At 44.2% G+C, this 19237-nt stretch overlaps 1 protein-coding gene across 1 annotated transcript in view; it reads right to left on the reverse strand.

The window, feature by feature from the left end:
* Nucleotides 1-19237, reverse strand: part of TBC1D14 (TBC1 domain family member 14) — a 33098-nt gene that overhangs the window by 10048 nt on the left and 3813 nt on the right. The window contains exon 2 of the mRNA XM_075332620.1: nt 16885-17028. Coding sequence (XP_075188735.1) covers nt 16885-16930 — 46 coding nt within the window. The 5' untranslated portion in view covers nt 16931-17028. The remainder of the gene's footprint in view (nt 1-16884; nt 17029-19237) is intronic.

Consider the following 19237-nt stretch of genomic DNA (forward strand, 5'->3'; position numbering starts at 1 on the left):
AAAAAAAAAAAAAAAAAAAAAAGAGAAAGACAACCCTGCTCGTGAGAGCTTACAATCTACAATGTGATGGGGGGGGCAAGGTACAAGTGCTTATTTACAATGACAATCCAGCCATTTCAGGGAAGTGTGGGATAGATGATGGCTGCCTGGACCAGTTGGCGAGAACCTTGAGATGCATTTGGATGCCATGGATTTAGTCATGGGTGCGGGATTGAAAAGCACCAGGCGAGTGCTGCTATAAACAGTTCTACTTTTTCATATGTGAGGCCGTATGGCACATTTAACTAAAAATAAAAGATTTGCCGTGACGTGGTGGGGTAGCTCTAGAAATTGCTATTTTTTGCCAAAAATCTCAAAATATAAAATACAGTTTGGAATTTTTAGTGCAGTGCACATCTTATAATACATGCCATTTTGAGTTGAGCTGGCTTTTTTCTTCATGGCTTTTTAGCCTTGCTACACTGTATCTCAGCTATAGTCAGTGACTTAAAGGGAACCTGTCATCAGAAATTTAGCTATAAACCTAAAAGTTTCCCCCTCTGCAGCTCCTGGGCTGCATTCTAGGAAGCTTCCTATAGTTTTTGTGGCCCCTTTTATTGCAAAATAAATACTTTATAAACTTGTACCTTTTCGTATGCAAATTTCTTAAATCTTCCACGGGGGCGGGCTGCCTGATGTACGTTGCTGTCCTCCTGCAGATTATCCTCCCCCGAACGCTGAATTTCAAACCTCAGGACGCCGCCCCTGGGCGCCCGTGGTCCCGCGCATGCGCTATGCTACTGTAGCGGTGCCGTGCACTGCGTGCACGTGTGACCGCTGGTGACGCTTTGCGCGGGCACCGACTGCTCCGTCCGCTCCTCCCATCTATTTCCTGCTGCTGAGCAGGATGGGAAGGAGGTGACGTCCGGTCATCTGGCCAGCGAGAGCTTGCGCAGAACGCTGAAGGAATAGGCGAAAGTGCGGTCACGAGGTTATGGGCGGCACTTGCTGATGACACTCACAGCGCCGCCCATAATCTCGTGCCCGCGCAAAGCGTCACTAGCGGTCACACGTGCACGGCACCGCTACAGTTGCACAGCGCATGCGCGGGACCACGGTCGCCCAGGGGCGGCGTCCTGAGGTTTGAAATTCAGCGTTCGGGGGCGGCGTAAATCGGCAGGAGGACAGCAACGTACATCAGGCAGCCCGCCCCCATCGAAGATTTAAGAAATTTGCATACGAAAAGGTACAAGTTTATAAAGTATTTATTTTGGAATAAAAGGGCCCACAAAAACTATAGGAAGCTTTCTAGAATGCAGCCCAGGAGCTGCAGAGGGGGGAAACTTTTAGGTTTATAGCTAAATTTCTGATCACAGGTTCACTTTAAACTTGGACACATTGTGTATCTGTCTCGCATCCTCTCAACCCACATCTGGTCTCATCAGAAGCTTGGGCTGCTATTCTTTCTCCCATACTTTACACTGCAGCTCTGCATGCTCATCAAGTCTAAGTATGGTCACAAAGATGCACCTAAATGCATGCATTTCCTTCTCCCAGGAAAGTCTATGAGATTTTTATTTTGCTGTGTACACAGAGCATTTTTTTGGCAGCATTTTGGCTGTGTTTTTGAAGATGCAGCATGTCACTTCTTTTTGCATTTTTTTCCAGCATTTGAGCCCTTCAAGTCAATAGATTTGACTTTAAAAAAAAAAAAAAATACAGTTAGGCAAAAATGCACAAAAAAATAAATAAATAAATGCTTTTTATGCGTTTTTGCAGCGGGTGGTTTTTTTTTTGGGGGGCCAAAAAATGCTGCATCTTCGTGGTTTAGGCTGCTTTCACACTACTTTTTTTAACATGCGTCAGGAACGTTTTTTTGCTGCAAAAGCGGATCCTGCTTTTACAGCAAAAAACGCATGCTAACGCATCTGTTATTTTGCAGGATCCTGTCACTGGATGTTTAGGGGCGGGCATTGGAGTCATGTGATCGGGAGTGAGGGGAACTAAACGTGCCAGACTGGGAGCCGGCATCTGACAGCTGCAGACGCTCGCAACCAAGGTAAACATCGGGCTTGGATACCCGATATTTATCTTGGTTACGAGTGTCTGCAGCTGCTAGGAGCAGGGCTGCCTGCACACGTAACCAACGTAAACATCGGGTAACTAAGTGGTTACCCAATATTTACCTTGGTTACGAGTGTCCGCAGCTCTCAGGTGGGAGAGAGAGGGAGGAGAGGAAGGGGGAAAGACAGAGAGAGGGTGAGGGAGGGAGGAGGAGAGAGAGACAGATCACGCGAGACTGGTTCTGGGCATGCTCAGTACTTTCTGGGCATGCTCAGTACAAAAGCAGGATCCTGTTACAACGCAACTCAACGCATTCTGCTAGGCAGGATCCAGCGCTCATTGAAATGCATTGCAGCTCGCGGCGCAATGTGAAGGATCCTGTGAGATGCGTTATTTTGACAAAGGTAAAAAACGCTACAAGTAGCGTTTTTGAAACATGTTAAAATAACGCAAAAGTACGGATCCTGTGTCTAACGCACGCAAACGCATGCGAACGCAGGTGGACGCGAGTCCATTGCAAATGCATTGAAGTGAAAACGCATTTGCACTGGATCAGTTTTTCCGCTAAAAAAACGTTATGGACGGATGTTAAATAAACGTAGTGTGAAAGCGGCCTAAGAAAAGATGCAGTGTGTGAACATAGCCTTAAACTACAAGCAAAAAAAAAAAAAGCAACGACTGGTAATTAGGATACTGAAAAGTGCCATGGTTTATATAAGCTACAATGACAACGGTTTGGCATCATACAGAGCCAGTGTTCACACAAACAGCTGTGATCCGTGTGCGGTGAACCCCCCGCCCCCCCCCCCCCCCCCCCCTTTCCAATTTTGATACCCAGCCTACATAAAGTCAGACAGCTGGATGATTATTTCTAAGGCTGGGGAGACCATGCTTATTGGCCCCCCGGCCTAAATATAGCAGCCTGCAGCCACCGATGACTGTCGCAGCCATTAGATGCGACAACCCCAGCACTTTACTTGGCTCTTCCTGATTGCCATCGCACCAGGGCAATCGGGGTAATAAGTGATTAATGGCAGCTCCCAGCTAGTCTCGACACAGCCGGAAAATTAAATATTCTTACAGATAGAAATATGAGAAAAGCTAATCTGCCTCAGAGCAATCACCAAAGATATAGATAGCCTCCCACATGTAAAGACTACGGTGATCTGGAAAAACAAATACAAAGCCAGAAAACAGATTCAGCAAAGATGAGGCGCAAACTATCTTTATAGGAAAGAGCACTGTCTGCAGCCGTTAAAACCCTAATAAATCTCAGCACGCCTGATATGGAAAGACCCTGAGCCCACACCTCCCCCACTATATCAGTACTCTAATGTTACTGGGATCCAAAAACACAAATATAGATGAGGGACTAAATTAATTCCAAGCATGACAAAACACAATACATAGCATTATCATGGAGCTAAGTATACAGACACTCCCAGCAGATAATGATCCAATTCCACCAAGAACTCCACACAGGCAAAATAGAAATCAAGCATTAGTATCAAAACAGAAAAAACATCAAGAAAGTAGAAACAATAAGCAGAGGTACATACAAGACCAACTTATCTGAGAGGAGTTCTGGTAGAGAAAAGGTCTGGTTTCAGAATGTTCTTAGCACACAGGAGATCCATTGAGCACCGGCAAGTAATCGGAGAAAACTACTCAGTTATATAGGCCCGATCTGAAAGACCTGATTGACAGTCCTCCACAGGTGTGTCTCTCATTCCACAAGTCAACTGCATCACCAGCACTGACCACAAGAGGGAGCCTTAAACTGGAAAATGTATTCACTGTGCCCTATGCTTTATCTGTGCTGGGTTTCATAATATTGGGGGGGGGGGGGGGGGGGGGGGTCAGGAGAGAAACCATATGCCATTTTTTTACTGTACGCTACAGGTCCCGCAGACCGGGTCTGTGAGTGGAAGAATCACACAGGTTGTCACACAAGCTGGGGGCTCTGACTGCAACCAATCACAGATGCCAATGGACAAGGTAAGCAGTGAATATGCATGAGCCTACTGAGCGGCCCCGGAAGAAGAATGAGCGGCTGTGGGAGCAGTTAGAGCCGCGCTGGAGACTCGGGATCAGTAGAGCATGCTTGCTTCATTTTTTTTCATATATTTTTAATTCCCGAGTGCCTGTTCTGGACCAATACCCGGAATTCCCTGAGAAATTTCGGCCCGGGCCCAGCACTTGGGTGCCTTTGAACTCATGGGGGTCATTACAAGTGGGTTTTTTTGTTTTTTGTTTTTGTTTTTTTTTTTTACATTTCCAGGCTTTGAGGCAGGGTTCCCCAACTCCAGTCCGAGGGCCGCCAACAGTGCATGTTTTCAGGATTTCCTTAGCATTACATGAGGGTTGGAATCATCAACTGTGCAGGTGATTAAATTATCACATGTGCAATACTAAGGAAATCCTGAAAACATGCACTGTTGGCGGCCCTCGAGGACTGGAGTTGGGGACCCATGCTCTGAGGCAAGGTGCAGTTTTTTTGTGACAACAAAACTGCAGCGTGTGCATGTAGCCTTAAGTCCTTTTTGCTCCAGGAAATTATTTTACTCAAAGTGGAAGATTCACATTGTTAAAGGGGGAGACAAAAGGAGGGGGGATACAGACACTGGAATAGATTACTGCAAGTAGGCACTGTTCACACAGTAGTCACAGGAAAACTACAAAGGAAGGCTGGGGACACAGGGGGTCATACCCTCCGCCCATTACAGAAATCACAGTTCTTTCCAGATTCGTAGTACAATTGATACCATCAGACCAGAGAATGACCCCACGGACTTACACTGGGGTCCGCCAGGTTCAATGGCAGCATTGTGGTATCACAGGGTTTGCACCAATGTGAACTTGGCCTATGACATCTCTCTTTAGAATACGAAGAGTCCGACTAAAAGGAAATGCATCAATCATCTCCATCCATAAACAATGTATTCACCATCACCTTTGATAGGACTTGTGAATGGGGCAGGGTCAAAACTAGAAAAACCTTTCCAAATAAATCCAAAATTTTCTATAGGTTGCATAAGGGATGGAGGTTTTTTTTGTATAGAGAGCTACAACTCCTACCTCACAGAAAGGGCATGTTCACATGAAGCTTTTTCCACCCCCTGCATGAAAAATACAGGCTCTGACCAGACAACTGCAGCAATAACCTGATTCTCTATTGGATTTGCACCTTTTTGGTTTTTCCTTCTAGTTTTTTGGGTGTGTTTCTATTTGCATCTTATTAAAATTTTCTCTTTTAAAAAAAACACCATTTTATATTTGTTAATCTGGTTTTTTTTTTCTTTCAATGTTCGTTATTATGGGCAAAGTTTGGAGTTTTCAAATTATGTAATCTTTAACTTATTTAATAAAAGGTGCAAAATGTTGAAGTTGCCACATATTTTTAAAGCAAATTTTGAGTAATTTTTAGTGGAACCTGAAACTTTTTTTTTTTGTTCTAAAAAGTCAGATTAAAAAAGACAAAAATATAAAGCTTTTCTGATTATGCACAAAGATCATGGACCAATTATGCCATTTTAAAGAATTTTGCACAAAAGACCACCCCAAAACATTACAAAATCTAGAAAAAAAAATTACAAATAAGAAATGCAAAAGGAGTTTGTTTTTTGGGGGGGGGGGGTCAAAAAATAAATAAAATAAAAAAAAAAAGTTTGATGACAAGCCATTTTGATCTCAAAGAAAATCTGCAGGTAGGGTATGCTCCCACATTGCAGATTTGGGTGCAAATCTTCTTGCACCAAAAACAGCATCTCTTGGCAGGAAAAATGCTACAGCAAACTTTTTTTTGCAGCCTTTTTTGTTTTATGCTTTTTTTGCCTTCTGTCCAATTCCAGCCTTGCTGAAGCATCCCCAGATCACTGAACCTTCACCAAATTTCACAGTGGGTGCAAGACACTGGCTTGTACGCCTCTCCAGGTATCAGTCTAACGATTAAACGACCAGGTGTTGGGAAAAGCTGAATATTAGACTCAGAAGATTACCTTACTCCAGTCTAATTGGGTAAATTAAACTTTGCGAAGGACGTATGAATCAAGCCATATACAAGGTTATCCTGGAAAAACAGTTGCTTCCTTCTGCTCAGGCAATGCTCCCCATCTCTGAGGACTGTTTTTTTCCAGCAGGACAACGCGCCATGCCACACAGCTCGGTCAATGTGTAGATGAAGGACCACCACATCAAAACCCTGTCATGGCCAATCCAATCTCCAGACCCGAATCCCATTGAAAACCTCTGAAATGTAATCAAGAAAAAGATGGATAATCACAAGCCACCAAACAAAGAACTGCTTATATTTTTGCACCAGGAGTGGCATAAGGTCACCCAAAAGCAGTGTGAAAGACTGGTGGAAAGCATGCCAAGACACATGAAAGCTGGGATTAAAAATCATAGTTATTCCTCAAAATATAGAATTCTGAACTCTTCCTGAGGTAAAGCATTATTGTTGTTTCTAAATGATTATGAACTTGTTTTCTTTGCATTATTTGAGGTCTGAAAGCAATGCATTGTTTTGTTATTTTGACCATTTCTCATTTTCAGAAAATAAATACAAAATTTATTGTTTGGAAATTTGGAGACGTTGACAGTAGTTTAAAAGAATTTACATTTTTACTCAAAAATATAAAAAGAAAAAAAAAAAAATCAATCAGTTTTTCTGAGTTTGGAAGTGGTGTCTTTATATTATGCTAGAGCGAATATAATATAAAACACACACACACAGTTTTCTTTATTTTCAGGACTCTGAAAATTGTAGTTTCACATTGAAGGCACCAAAATATGAATTAACACATGTGGAATGAAATACTTAATAAAGTGTGAAACAACTGAAAATATGCCTTATATTCTAGGTTCTTCAAAATAGCCACCTTTTGCTTTGATTACTGCTTTGCACACTCTTAGCATTCTCTTGATGAGCTTCAAGAGGTAGTCACCGGAATTGGTTTTCACTTCACAGGTGTGCCCTGTCAGGTTTAATAAGTGGGATTTCTTGTCTTATAAATGGGGTTGGGACCATCAGTTGTGTTGTGCAGAAGTCTGGTGGATACACAGCTGATAGTCCTACTGAATAGACTGTTAGAATTTGTATTATGACCAGAAAAGAGAAGCTAAGTAAATAAAAACGAGTGGCCATCATTACTTTTAAGAAATTAAGGTCAGTCAGTCCAAAAAAAATTGAGAAAACTTGTGTCCCCAAGTGCAGAGGCAAAAACCATCAAACGCTTCAAAGAAACTGACTCACATGAGGATCGCCCCAGGAAAGGAAGACCAAGAGTCACCTCTGCTGTGGAGGATAAGTTTATCCGAGTCACCAGCCTCAGAAATCGCAGGTTAACAGCAACTCAAATTAGAGACTAGGTCAATGCCACACAGAGTTCTAACAGCAGACATCTCTAGAACAACTATTAGGGCTGCTTCTCACTTGCGAGTTTCTCGCAGTAGAGCAATTCGAGAAAATTGGAATCGCATTGGAATCGGACACATGTCAGTGAATGATTCAGCTCTCATCTGCGATTTTTTTTTCTCAGTCCAAATCGGAGGAAAAAAAAAAAAAAATAAAAAAAAAAAAAAATCGCAGCATGCTGCTTTTTTGCGAGTTTCTACTGCGAGTCTCTCGAATGCAAGTCTATGGGAGCGTGTAAAAAAAACAAAAAAAAAAACTGATGTCACGGGACGGCACTCACCATCCTAGTGACATCCGATTTTCTAAATACAATTCTCGCATGTTTCCTAAAACACTGGAAACGAGTGATGTCTCCCAATGTCTGTCAACCACTATTCTCTGTCAGTCGATCTCTCCCTCTCGGTCTCTATTCTCTGTCGGTCGGCCATTATCTCTGTCCCTCTCTCACAGTCTGTCGGTCATTTTCCCCTCCTCTCTCATACTCACCGTTTCCCGATCTCCGGCGCGGCGCTGCACGGCGTTCACACTGCTGCGGCGGCTTTTACTATTTTGAAAAAGCCGGCCGCTCCTAAAACAATCTCGTATTCCCTGCTTTCCCCGCCCACCAGCGCCTATGATTGGTTGAAGTGAGACACGCCCCCACGCTGAGTGACAGGTGTCTCACTGCACCCAATCACAGCAGCCGGTGGGCGGGTCTATACTGTGCAGTGAAATAAATAAATAAATAATTAAAAAAAATGGCGTGCGGTCCCCCCCAATTTTAATACCAGCCAGATAAAGCCATACGGCTGAAGGCTGGTATTCTCAGGATGGGGAGCCCCACGTTATGGGGAGCCCCCCACCCTAACAATATCAGTCAGCAGCCGCCCAGAATTGCCGCATACATTAGATGCGACAGTTCTGGGGCTGTACCCGGCTCTTCCCGATTTACCCTGGTGCGTTGGCAAATCGGGGGTAATGAGTTAGGCCAGAATCACACTTGCTAGTGCCTCGCGTGTTTCTCGCGCGAGTCTCTCATGGTAGAACCCGGCATGGCCGCACACTATGCATACAGGAGCGTCTGAGCTGCATAGAGATACATGCAACTGACCCGCTCCTGTCAGGGGAGTGTGCGGCCAAGCCGGGTTCTACCATGAGAGACTCGTGCGAGAAACACGCGAGGCACTAGCAAGTGTGATTCTGGCCTTAATGGCAGCCCATAGCTGCCACTAAATCCTAGATTAATCATGTCAGGAGTCTATGAGACACCCTCCATGATTAATCTGTAAATTACAGTAAATAAAACACACACACCCGAAAAAATCATTACAAATAAAAAACACAAACAAATTCCCTCATTACCAATTTAATAAGCCCCAAAAAGCCCTCCATGTCCAGCGTAATCCACAGCCCTCCAGCGTCACTTCCAGCATGAAGGTGACAGGAGCTGCAGCAGACACCGCCGCTCCGGTCACCTCCCCGGTCACCTCCACGCAGCAACTGAGGTGAGTAGCGCGATCTGCTGAGGTGTCACTGAGGTTAATCGCGGCCATCGCAGGATCCAGTGACAGCGGGTAACCTCAGTGACAGCTTAGCTGATCGCGCTACTCACCTCAGTTGCTGCGTGGAGGTGACCGGAGCGGCGGTGTCTGCTGCAGCTCCTGTCACCTTCATGCTGGAAGCGACGCTGGAGGTCCGTGGATTACGCCGGACATGGAGGGCTTTCTGGGGCTTATTAAATTGGTAATGAGGGAATTTGTGTTTTTTATTTCTAATAAATGATTTTTTCAGGTGTGTGTGTTTATTTACTGTAACTTACAGATTAATCATGGAGGGTGTCTCATAGACGCCTGACATGATTAATCTAGGATTTAGTGGCAGCTATGGGCTGCCATTAACTCCTTATTACCCCGATTTGCCAACGCACCAGGGTAAATCGGGAAGAGCCGGGTACAGCCCCAGAACTGTCGCATCTAATGTATGCGGCAATTCTGGGCGGCTGCTGACTGATAGTTAGGGTGGGGGGCTCCCCATAACGTGGAGCTCCCCATCCTGAGAATACCAACCTTCAGCCGTATGGCTTTATCTGGCTGGTATTAAAATTGGGGGGGACCGCACGGCATTTTTTTTTATAATTTTATTTATTTCACTGCACAGTATAGACCCGCCCACCGGCTGCTGTGATTGGTTGCAGTGAGACACCTGTCACTCAGCGTGGAGGCGTGTCTCACTGCAACCAATCATAGGCGCCTGTGGGCGGGGAAAGCAGGGAATACGAGATTGTTTAATGAGCGTCCGGCTTTTTCAAAATAGTAAAAGCCGCCGCAGCAGTGTGAACGCTGTGCAGTGCCGCGCCGGTGATCGGTGAGTATGAGAGAGGGGGGGGGGGGACACTTCAGTCACTCGGGGGATTAGCGGTCACCGGTGAGTCCTTCACAGGTGACCGCTAATCAGGACTGTCTGTGTCTGCTGTCAGCGGCCATGTAGCAGTGCTGAATGGCAGATGACATAGTAAAAAATACGCATTACACACGCATTACACACGCTAGTAAAATCATTAATTTATTCAGAAAAAGCATCTCACTTGCGTTGCACTCGGACCTAACGGGAACTAAAATCAGCCGAGTTTTTTTCAGCCCAGTCGGACCGATTTTACTCGCATAGATGTGTTTCCAGCCTTAAGAGGATACTTTGTGCAGCAGGCCTTCATGGTAAAATAGCTGCTAGGAAACCACTGCTAAGGACAGGCAACAAGCAGAAGAGACTTGTTTGGGCTAAAGAACACAAGGAATGGACATTAGACCAGTGGAAATCTGTGCTTTGGTCTGATGAGTCCAAATTTGAGATCTTTGGATCCAACCACCGTGTCTTTGTACGAAGCAGAAAAGGTGAACGGATGGACTCTACATGGCTGGTTCCCACCGTGAAGCATGGAGGAGGAGGTGTGATGGTGTGGGGGTGCTTTGCTGGTGACACTGTTAGGGATTTATTCAAAATTGAAGGCATACAGAACCAGCATGGCTACCACAGCATCTTGCAGTGGCGTGCTATTCCATCCGGTTTGCCTTTAGTTGGACCATCATTTATTTTTCAACAGGACAATGACCCAAACACACCTCCAGGCTGTGTAAGGGCTATTTGACTAAGAAGGAGAGTGGTGGGATGCTACACATACCAGTAAAAGTCTGCTCACGATTGACAGAGGCAAGTAATGCTTCTTTTGGTTTATGGCATTTTCCCCAATTTTTTCTGATTTTTGATTACGCTTTAATATAGTGTATATGCTTTATTTATAGAGAAGAAAAAAAAAAATTGGCGGAATAGCTGCAAGGTTATTAAAACCACATGCCAATTTTACGGGTTTTCCCAGTGGCATGTTTACATTGAAGGCTCCTGACAAACACGGCACCGCAAGGGTTACTTGTATCTTTTCAGACATAAAGCAAGCAAACATCACTAGAAAGACTCAGGGGTGCACAGGACTCCAAAGTAAACGCCTGCAAGGGACTGGAGTCTCCAATCTCAAAGCCAAGAAGCTGGAAGCAAACGGCTCAGATCTCGCCAGCAACAGCTCCGACATGTTCACACGTGTAAATCAGTGCAGGTGCAGACACACGGGCCAAGTGCTGCGAGCGAGATCATAGGCAAGAAGAGGAGCACGGAAGCAGCAAGATTACACCAATCACTACAGGAGAAGTCTGCAAAGTATCCAGGCCAGGAGAACTTATAGGAATTGCTTCTGTATAAAATGGAGCAGGTTTTTCATGCCTTCACACCGAGGGACGGAAAATGCAACAGGGGGTCATGTACACCTATAGAGGCCATAATACGGCATGTTGGCTAAAGGCATTACTGCAATTAGGCAGCTGCGTCATCAGGTCTTATATGAGACCTAGGGGCACGATGCTCTCCGCACTCCAGAAACAGATCATGGAGAGTTCATGTAGGAGTGAGCCTAGATTAGAGTAGGCATATTATACACTTGCACCCATTAGTGCCTTTGATGTGGCACTAATGATGTTTTTAGCCTGGCTTAACTTAAGAAAAAAACGGCGAAGTCCCCACCTATTTTTTCATAACCAGCTAAGGTAAAGCAGACAGGTGGGGGCTCGTATCAGGCTGGGAGGGCCCGTGGTTATTGGGTCCTTCTCAGCCTAAAATTGCAGCCCGCAGCCACCTCAGAATTGGGGCATCACATTAGATGCGGCAATTCTAGCGCTTTACCCGGCTCTTTCCGAATGCCCTGGTGTGCTGGTAATGGGGTAATATATTTTATGTTTGATGCAAGCTGTGTAGTGTCAGCTGACATCAAGGCCAAGGGTTAGTAATGGAGAGGCATCTACCAGACACCTACATCACTAACCCAGTAAGTTTAAAATGGGAAAAAAAAAAAAACCAAAAAAAAAAAAAAAAAAAAAAAAAACACTTTTTTTTTTAAATACTCCCCCACACTATCCCTTATTCACCGTTTTATTCAAGAAATGTTCCCACAAAGCTTCGTTGTAATCCACGATCCATAAATGCAGCTCTGGTGACTGTGAATAACAGTAAAGTACAGCTATTCACACACGCCAGGTAGTGACAACTCTTCTCGGAGCTGCCAGCTCTGCGCTCCTAGGAATAGCAGTAATTTACTGCTATTCAGTCACTGCAGCTGCATTTGAGGATCGCGGACTACAACTGAAATTTGTGGGAATATTTTTGATAATTAAATGGTGAACAAGAGATAGTGTGGTGGAACCTTTAATGAAAAACTTAACATTTATTAGCCTAGTAATGGAGGCGTCTGATAGACGAATCTCCATTACTAACCCCTGGGTTTGAGGACAGCTGCCATCAATCTTAAAATATATTTCCCCGGTTGCCACCACACCAAGGTAATGTCCCAGAATTGCTGCATCTAATGTGATGCGCCAATTTTCAGGTGGCTGCGGGCAGGTACTTTTAGGCTGGGATGAGGTATAAATATCCATGGACCTTCCCAGCCTGATTATGCCAGCTCCTAGCTGTCTGCTTTACCTTGTCTGGTTATCAAAAATGGAGGGGATCCCACACAGTTTATTTATTTATTTACCAGCAGCGACATGAAAGTCAAGATGCGTACAGGCATCTTCCCCATGCTGTTGCCATTACATTGAGTGCAGTTTTCCTCCATTTCAAAGATTTTCCAGCCCCCCAGCCCTCATGGGGGGGTGGGGGGTGGGGGGGGGGGGGGGTCTGCTGGAAAAATGCTCGAATTCCCCATTGACTTTCATTAAGCTCATTACTCAAAATCGAGCTCATCACTAGTAGGAACAAAAAAAAAAAAAGTAAGAAACTACTCAAGATTCAGAGCAGCGGCATTTGCACATGTGCACCAACACTCCATTTACACAGGAGACTCGGGGGACCTTGATAAGTGGGAGCCCCAACGGTCAGACAATTCTATCCCAGATAATAAATGCCGTTTATGGGTAAACAACTTTAGAAAGGATCCCTCAAATCAGAAATGTCTAGTAGATAGAACAGAGGAACAGTACAATGCATGGTAAGACCCCATGCGCACGCTGCGTTTTTGGGTGCAATTTGTAGCACAAGCATGCAATTCCTTCCGCAGCAAAGTCTGAGATTTCAGTTTTGCTGTTCACACGTTGCTTTTTATTTTATGACTGCAGTTTTGTGCTGACCACGAAACTGCAGCATGTCAATTGTTTTTGCGTTTTTTCCCCTGCGTTTTTAACCATTAGAGGGGAAAACAAAAAAACACAACACACACACACACAAACACAAACACAGTCCATAACCGCCAGCGTTTTTTGGGCTACAGGGTGCAGTTTTGTGGTTAACACCTAATGGGAAAAGATGCCCCGGTATTTTTTTTTTACCTACACTACAGTTCAAAAGTTTAGGGTCACTTAGATATCTCCTTAATTTGGAAAAGAAAAGCACTTTTTTTTCTTCTTCTCAATGAAGCTAACATTAAATTAAACAGAAATCCCCTCTATACATTGTTAATGTGGTAAATGACTATTCTAGCTGCAAACGTCTGGTTTTTAATGTAATATCTACATAGGTGTATAGAGGCCCATTTCCAACAACCACCACTCCAGTGTTCTAATGGTACATTGTGTTTGTTAACTGTGTTAGAAGGCTAATGGATGTTTAGATATCCCTTGAAAACCCTTATGCAAGTATGTCAGCACAGCTGAAAATAGTTTTGCTGATTAGAGAAGCTATAAAACTGACCTTCCTTTGAGCTAGTTGAGAATCTGGAGCATTACATTTGTTGGTTCCATTAAACTCTCAAAATTGCCAGAAAAAGAGAACTGTCATCGACAGTCTATTCTTGTTCTTAGAAATGAAGGATATTCCATGCAAGAAATTGCCAAGAAACTGAAGATTTCCTACAATGGTGTGTACTACTCCCTTCAGAGGAGAGCAGAAACAGGCTCTAACCAGAGTAGAAAGATGTGGGAGGCCGCGCTGCACAACTGAGCAACAAGACAAGTACATTAGAGTCTCTAGTTTGAGAAATTGACGCCTCACAGGTCTTCAACTGGCAGCTTCATTAAATAGTACCCGCAAAACGCCAGTATCAACGTCTACAGTGAAGAGGTGACTCCGGGATGCTGGCCTTCAGGGCAGAGTGCCAAAGAAAAAGCCATATCTGAGACTGGCTAATAAAAAGGAAAATATTAATATGGGCAAAAGAACACAGACATTGGACAGAGGAAGATTGAAAAAAAGTTATGGACAGACGAATCAAAGTTGGTGTTTGGATCACACAGAAGAACATTTGTGAGACGCAGAACTACTGAAAAGATGCTGGAAGAGTGCCTGACGCCATCTGTCAAGCATGGTGGAGGTAACGTGATGGTCTGGGGTTTCTTTGGTGCTGGTTAAGTGGGAGATTTGTACAATGTAAAAGGAATTTTGAATAAGGAAGGCTGTCACTCCATTTTGTAACGCCATGCAATACCCTGTGGACAGCGCTTGATTGGAGACAATTTCATCCTACAACAGGACAATGACCCAAAGCACACCTCCAAATTATGCATGAACTATTTAGGGAAGAAGCAGGCAGCTGGTATTCTATCCCAACGTGTGGGAGGGGGGAGAGGGGAGTGTGTCGCCCACCTGCAGCGGTCGCCCTAGGCAGGGCTGTGGAGTCGGAGTCGGAGTCGTGGAGTCGGAGTCGGAGTCGGAGCTCATTTTGGTGGAGTCGGAGTCGGAGTCGGAGTCGGTATAAAATGCACCGACTCCGACTCCTAAAATATATAATAAATTGGGGACAGGAGTGCAATGCAGAATGTGCTGAATATTTTACTAAATAACAACATTTAGTATAATGCTTATATTTAAGTGAAAAATTTATTGTAGTACAATGTGAACATCAGACATTTAATTGTTTTTATGATACAATAATCAAGATATTTGGATAGAACATAAAATATTTATTGGAATACAACTTTAGAACACAAAAAAACTAATAAATTGTAAATATGTAATATATATATAATATATATATATATACAGTGTATATACACACACACAAGATATATATGTAATCTACTGTATATTACATAGTGTATTACATATTTACAATTTATTACAGTTTTTTGTGTTCTAAAGTTGTATTCCAATAAATATATTTTATGTTCTATCCAAATATCTTGATTATTGTATCATAAAAATTATTAAATGTCTGATGTTCACATACACATATTCATGTACTACAATAAATTTTTCACCTAACTATAAGCAATATATGTAGGAGTCGGAGTCGGAGCCGGAGTCGGAGTCGGAGCCGGAGCAAGAGAATTTGAGGAGTCGGAGTCGGAGTCGAAGGTTTGGCTTACCGACTCCACAGCCCTGGAGGGACACCACTCCACCCTTGGGGACGCCACAGGGTCTTCACTTTGGGTATATCTGGCTACAGGTAAGTCAGATTTATTTATATAGGAGTCGTAACGCCACTCACGGTTTGCGGTCAGGGTTATGGGTGACTGCCACTGCAGGTTTAACAAGCGTCTGGGGCTGATGGAGTCTGCAGTCGGGTGGTGTGGCCTCCCTTGAGTGAGGCTGGCCCCAGGGGCTCGGGTGTGTAGAACAACAGGTTCCAGAATAACTCAGTCTCAGTCCAAGATGTCTTTCAACTTGCTTTACTCACTTTCAGTTGTTCTGTGAGGAACTCGGGCGATGCTGAGATTAAACCAGGAGAAACCAGGTATCCTTTAGACCAGTCTAAGGGTAACCGTTAACTCGCCTTCCTAGCACTTCTGGTTTCGGATAACCCCTGACTTGAAGTTCCATGGGATTCATCCAGGGAAGTCGCTACTGCCTTTTCTCCTCTTTTTTTGGCATGTTTGCCAGCAGCGTGGACCAAGGAAGATGGCTCCAGGCTCGATCCTCCTTATGGGCCCCCTCGTTGCTGCTGAGGCTCGGACTCTAGTTGGTTGGTGAGGGACTTTTAGTTCCCCTCACTGGCAGGTTTAGCAGATCAAATAAATGGACATCTACTCTAGGGACCTGTTCCCCGTGCGTGCCTAGTTACCAGGAGTCTCTGTACTTGACCAGCTGACTTCCTCAGCGTCTTTCTGACCGACTTGATGGTAACCGTTCTCCCCCGCTAACGGCTACTACACGTGCAGGGTCTGACTAGCGTGTCAGCGCACGTCCCTCTTCTTGCCACCTTTTGCACTTCTTCACTACCAGACTGACTAGCTCCTTCTACTTTCCTGACAGGCCCTACAACCTTAGCTTCCAGCCCCTCCCCTACACCCCTAGATGAGATGTGGAGGAAAGCCCCCTCTTAGGTCTGCCCAAGGGTCCCCTCTAAGGTTTGGGAGACCTGGTTGCTATGTGTCTGTGCATACACACCCTATTCTGGCCTTCAGGATTACCTGGAAGTACTGTCCCAGCATGGGTGCAGTACTCAGCGGTGCCTGACCAGGTCAGGGGCGCCACAGAAGCATGGGATGAAATATCTCCAGTTACCTCATCAGAATAACAGCTAGAATGTCAAAGGTCTGCAAAGCTGGAATTGCTGCAAAGGAGCATTCTATGCCGAAAGCAAAGTGTTCATTAAAACTGTTAGGACACACACACACACACACACACACACTTTCCGCATGACCAGAACCAAGAGCACAGAACACTGGCATGCAACCTTACAGACTAATCTTGGCAGCAGGAATTAGTCAGCAGCGTGATGAAGGTTACGGATAAAGACAAAGGCGTCTTAAAAGGGGGAAGATTTTCGCAAAGAGACCGTGACCTTGCAGAACTAACAGGATGCAGCGCTAAACGGCTGGAGAAGCAAATACGTCCTGTGTGTCGTCGAGCGTGATCCTGTAAACTTTTACCAAATGCAAAAAAGGAGTTTATTTTCACTTAATATAAAACACGTTCTGGCTGCTGCTGTTGTGCCCGGCGGGCGAACTGAAAAAGCAGTAATCTGGTATTACCTTGGCAGTGGTGACCTCCATTCCTCTGCAGCTCATGCTGTGACATTGCCAGCCAAAGTAACGCCGTTAAAAGGAAGCGTGGCACAGCTGTACCGGGATCCGGGCATGACAGTCTAGGCCATTTCTTCACCACATCGTAAATTACTGCACAAAAACAAAACCATCATTATATAAAGTAACAACAGACATACACACAAACAAAACATATCTATTTTGCCTGAAGCTTTGGGCTGGATAGTCCCTTCCTGGGAACAAAAATAGTCCGCAACCTGCATTTTAAGTGAAATAGCTCAGATTACTAAAGTATTTATGCTTTTTGAAGTCTCACGTGGGACACAAATGTTGCGTATTTTAGCGACAGAATTGCTAAAATCCAAATCCACAGCAGAAGATTTTAACCAATGTTATCCACAAAAATTAACTTGCAAAGCGAATGCTTTTTTTTTTTTTTTTTTATCTGCAACATATTCCATACATTTCTAATCATAAAACTGCTCCAGGGGGTCATTGTACAATTTTTCTTTTTTCCACTTGTTAGTCTATAATGTTTGCAGTCCGTGATGGCATACCTGTGACAATATTCACAAATTTGATGCAGATTTTCCTGTATGTACCAAATCCTTTCCCTGTGGATCCAGCCCTGTAGCTTGAACACATCTAAGGGTACATGTGCACGATCAGGACCAGCTGCGGCAAGGACACGGCGGGTCCTGACCTGCACGGCCATGAGTCTCCTCCGCAGGAGACCGCAGCTGCTCGTGCCCACAATCCGGGCTTGGGTAGTTGTGGTCTCGCTCTTCTGTTCTCCCTTGCATCTCTGCAGTAAACAATTGACATGCTGCGTTTCGGAAAACCGCATCACAGGTCAGATTTCACAGTGGTAAAAACCAGCACAGTGGGTATCTGATTTCTATAAATCCCATCCACTGTACTTGCACTGTACAAAGCAGTGAAAACGCACTGCCTCCAAAACGCTGTGAACACTGATCGTGGGCATGCAGCCTAAGGCTATGTTCATAGGTTGCGTTTTTTTTGCATGCAAAGTAAAAGCTGATTTTTTTTTTATTGCTTTTTACAGCATCAGCAAAAGGTTAAGAGAAATTTCAGAAATCTCATGCAAAAAAAAAAAAAAAAAAAAAAAAAAATGGCTTTTTTTTTCCTGGCTGAATTGGAACACTGCTGTGTTTCTTGCAAACTGCAGCATTTAAAATTCTTTCAGCGTCTTTCTTTAACCATAGAAAGCAAAAACACTGCAAAAATGCAACCATGTAGTTTGGTGAATAAAATTAACTTTAATAAACAAGTACTCTAGGCAAATGACAATCTTCAAAAAAAAAAAAAGCTGCAAAAATGCAGCAAAACCAGATTTTTGCAAGCAGCTTTTTGTATTGCCAATAGAGTAGAATTTGCTTTTAAAGAAGAATTTAAAAAAAAAAAAAAAAAAAAAAAGCACCATGTGAACATAGCGTAAAATAAAAAAAAAATAAAAAAAAAATGAAAACTTGCTTCATTTTGCAATAGTTTTGGTCAACAATTTCCTAGAGCTTTGTGCATAAAGGTGATTCCACACAATCAGTGTTTTGGAGGCTGTGTGTTTTCGCTGCGTCCAAAACGCTGCGTTGTGCAGTACAAGCACAGTGGATGGGATATATAGAAATCTCCTGTCCACTGTGCTTTTTTCTCCGCAGCATAAATAGACATGCGGTGCAGATCTTTGAATCCCAACTTGTCAATTTATGCTGTAGAGACGCGAGTGTTCTCTGCAAGGAGAACAGAGATAAAGTCCACAGCAGCCCAAACCCTGATCGTGGGCACGAGTCGCTGTGGACTACAGTGGACAGCACTTTACAGCCCCGCAGGAGGGTTGACATCCATCCAGGACGCAGCGTGGTCGTGTACACATACCCTGATGCTCCAAGGCAGACCTGCACTATTAGTTTGCTCCATTCACTCTCTTTTCCATGCATAGGAATAGTAGGAGACTCCTGTAAATTGCGTTTCCACATTCACAAAAGTTGTGAATAGTTTCCTACCGCAGGGCTGCTCTAACTGCAGCACTCAACACCTCTGCAACTTGCCTGATGTAAATGGAGCTCAGAGACTGGCTGCAGCAGTGATATGCACTGTAGTTGTGCCATCATTAGTGATGAGCGAGCACTACCATGCTCGGGTGCTCAGTACTCCTAACAAGCACTTGGATGGGCTTGAATTGTATACCTAGTATAATGAAAGTCAATGGAGAACTCTTCCAGAAAAATGTTCATCAACTTCCATTATACTAGGAGGACTCGAGCCCGTGCAAGTGCTCGTTACCAGTACCGAGCACCCGAGCATGGTAGTGCCCGCTCATCAC

The sequence above is a fragment of the Anomaloglossus baeobatrachus genome, chromosome 1 (assembly GCF_048569485.1).
Source record: "Anomaloglossus baeobatrachus isolate aAnoBae1 chromosome 1, aAnoBae1.hap1, whole genome shotgun sequence".
NCBI lineage: Eukaryota > Metazoa > Chordata > Amphibia > Anura > Aromobatidae > Anomaloglossus > Anomaloglossus baeobatrachus.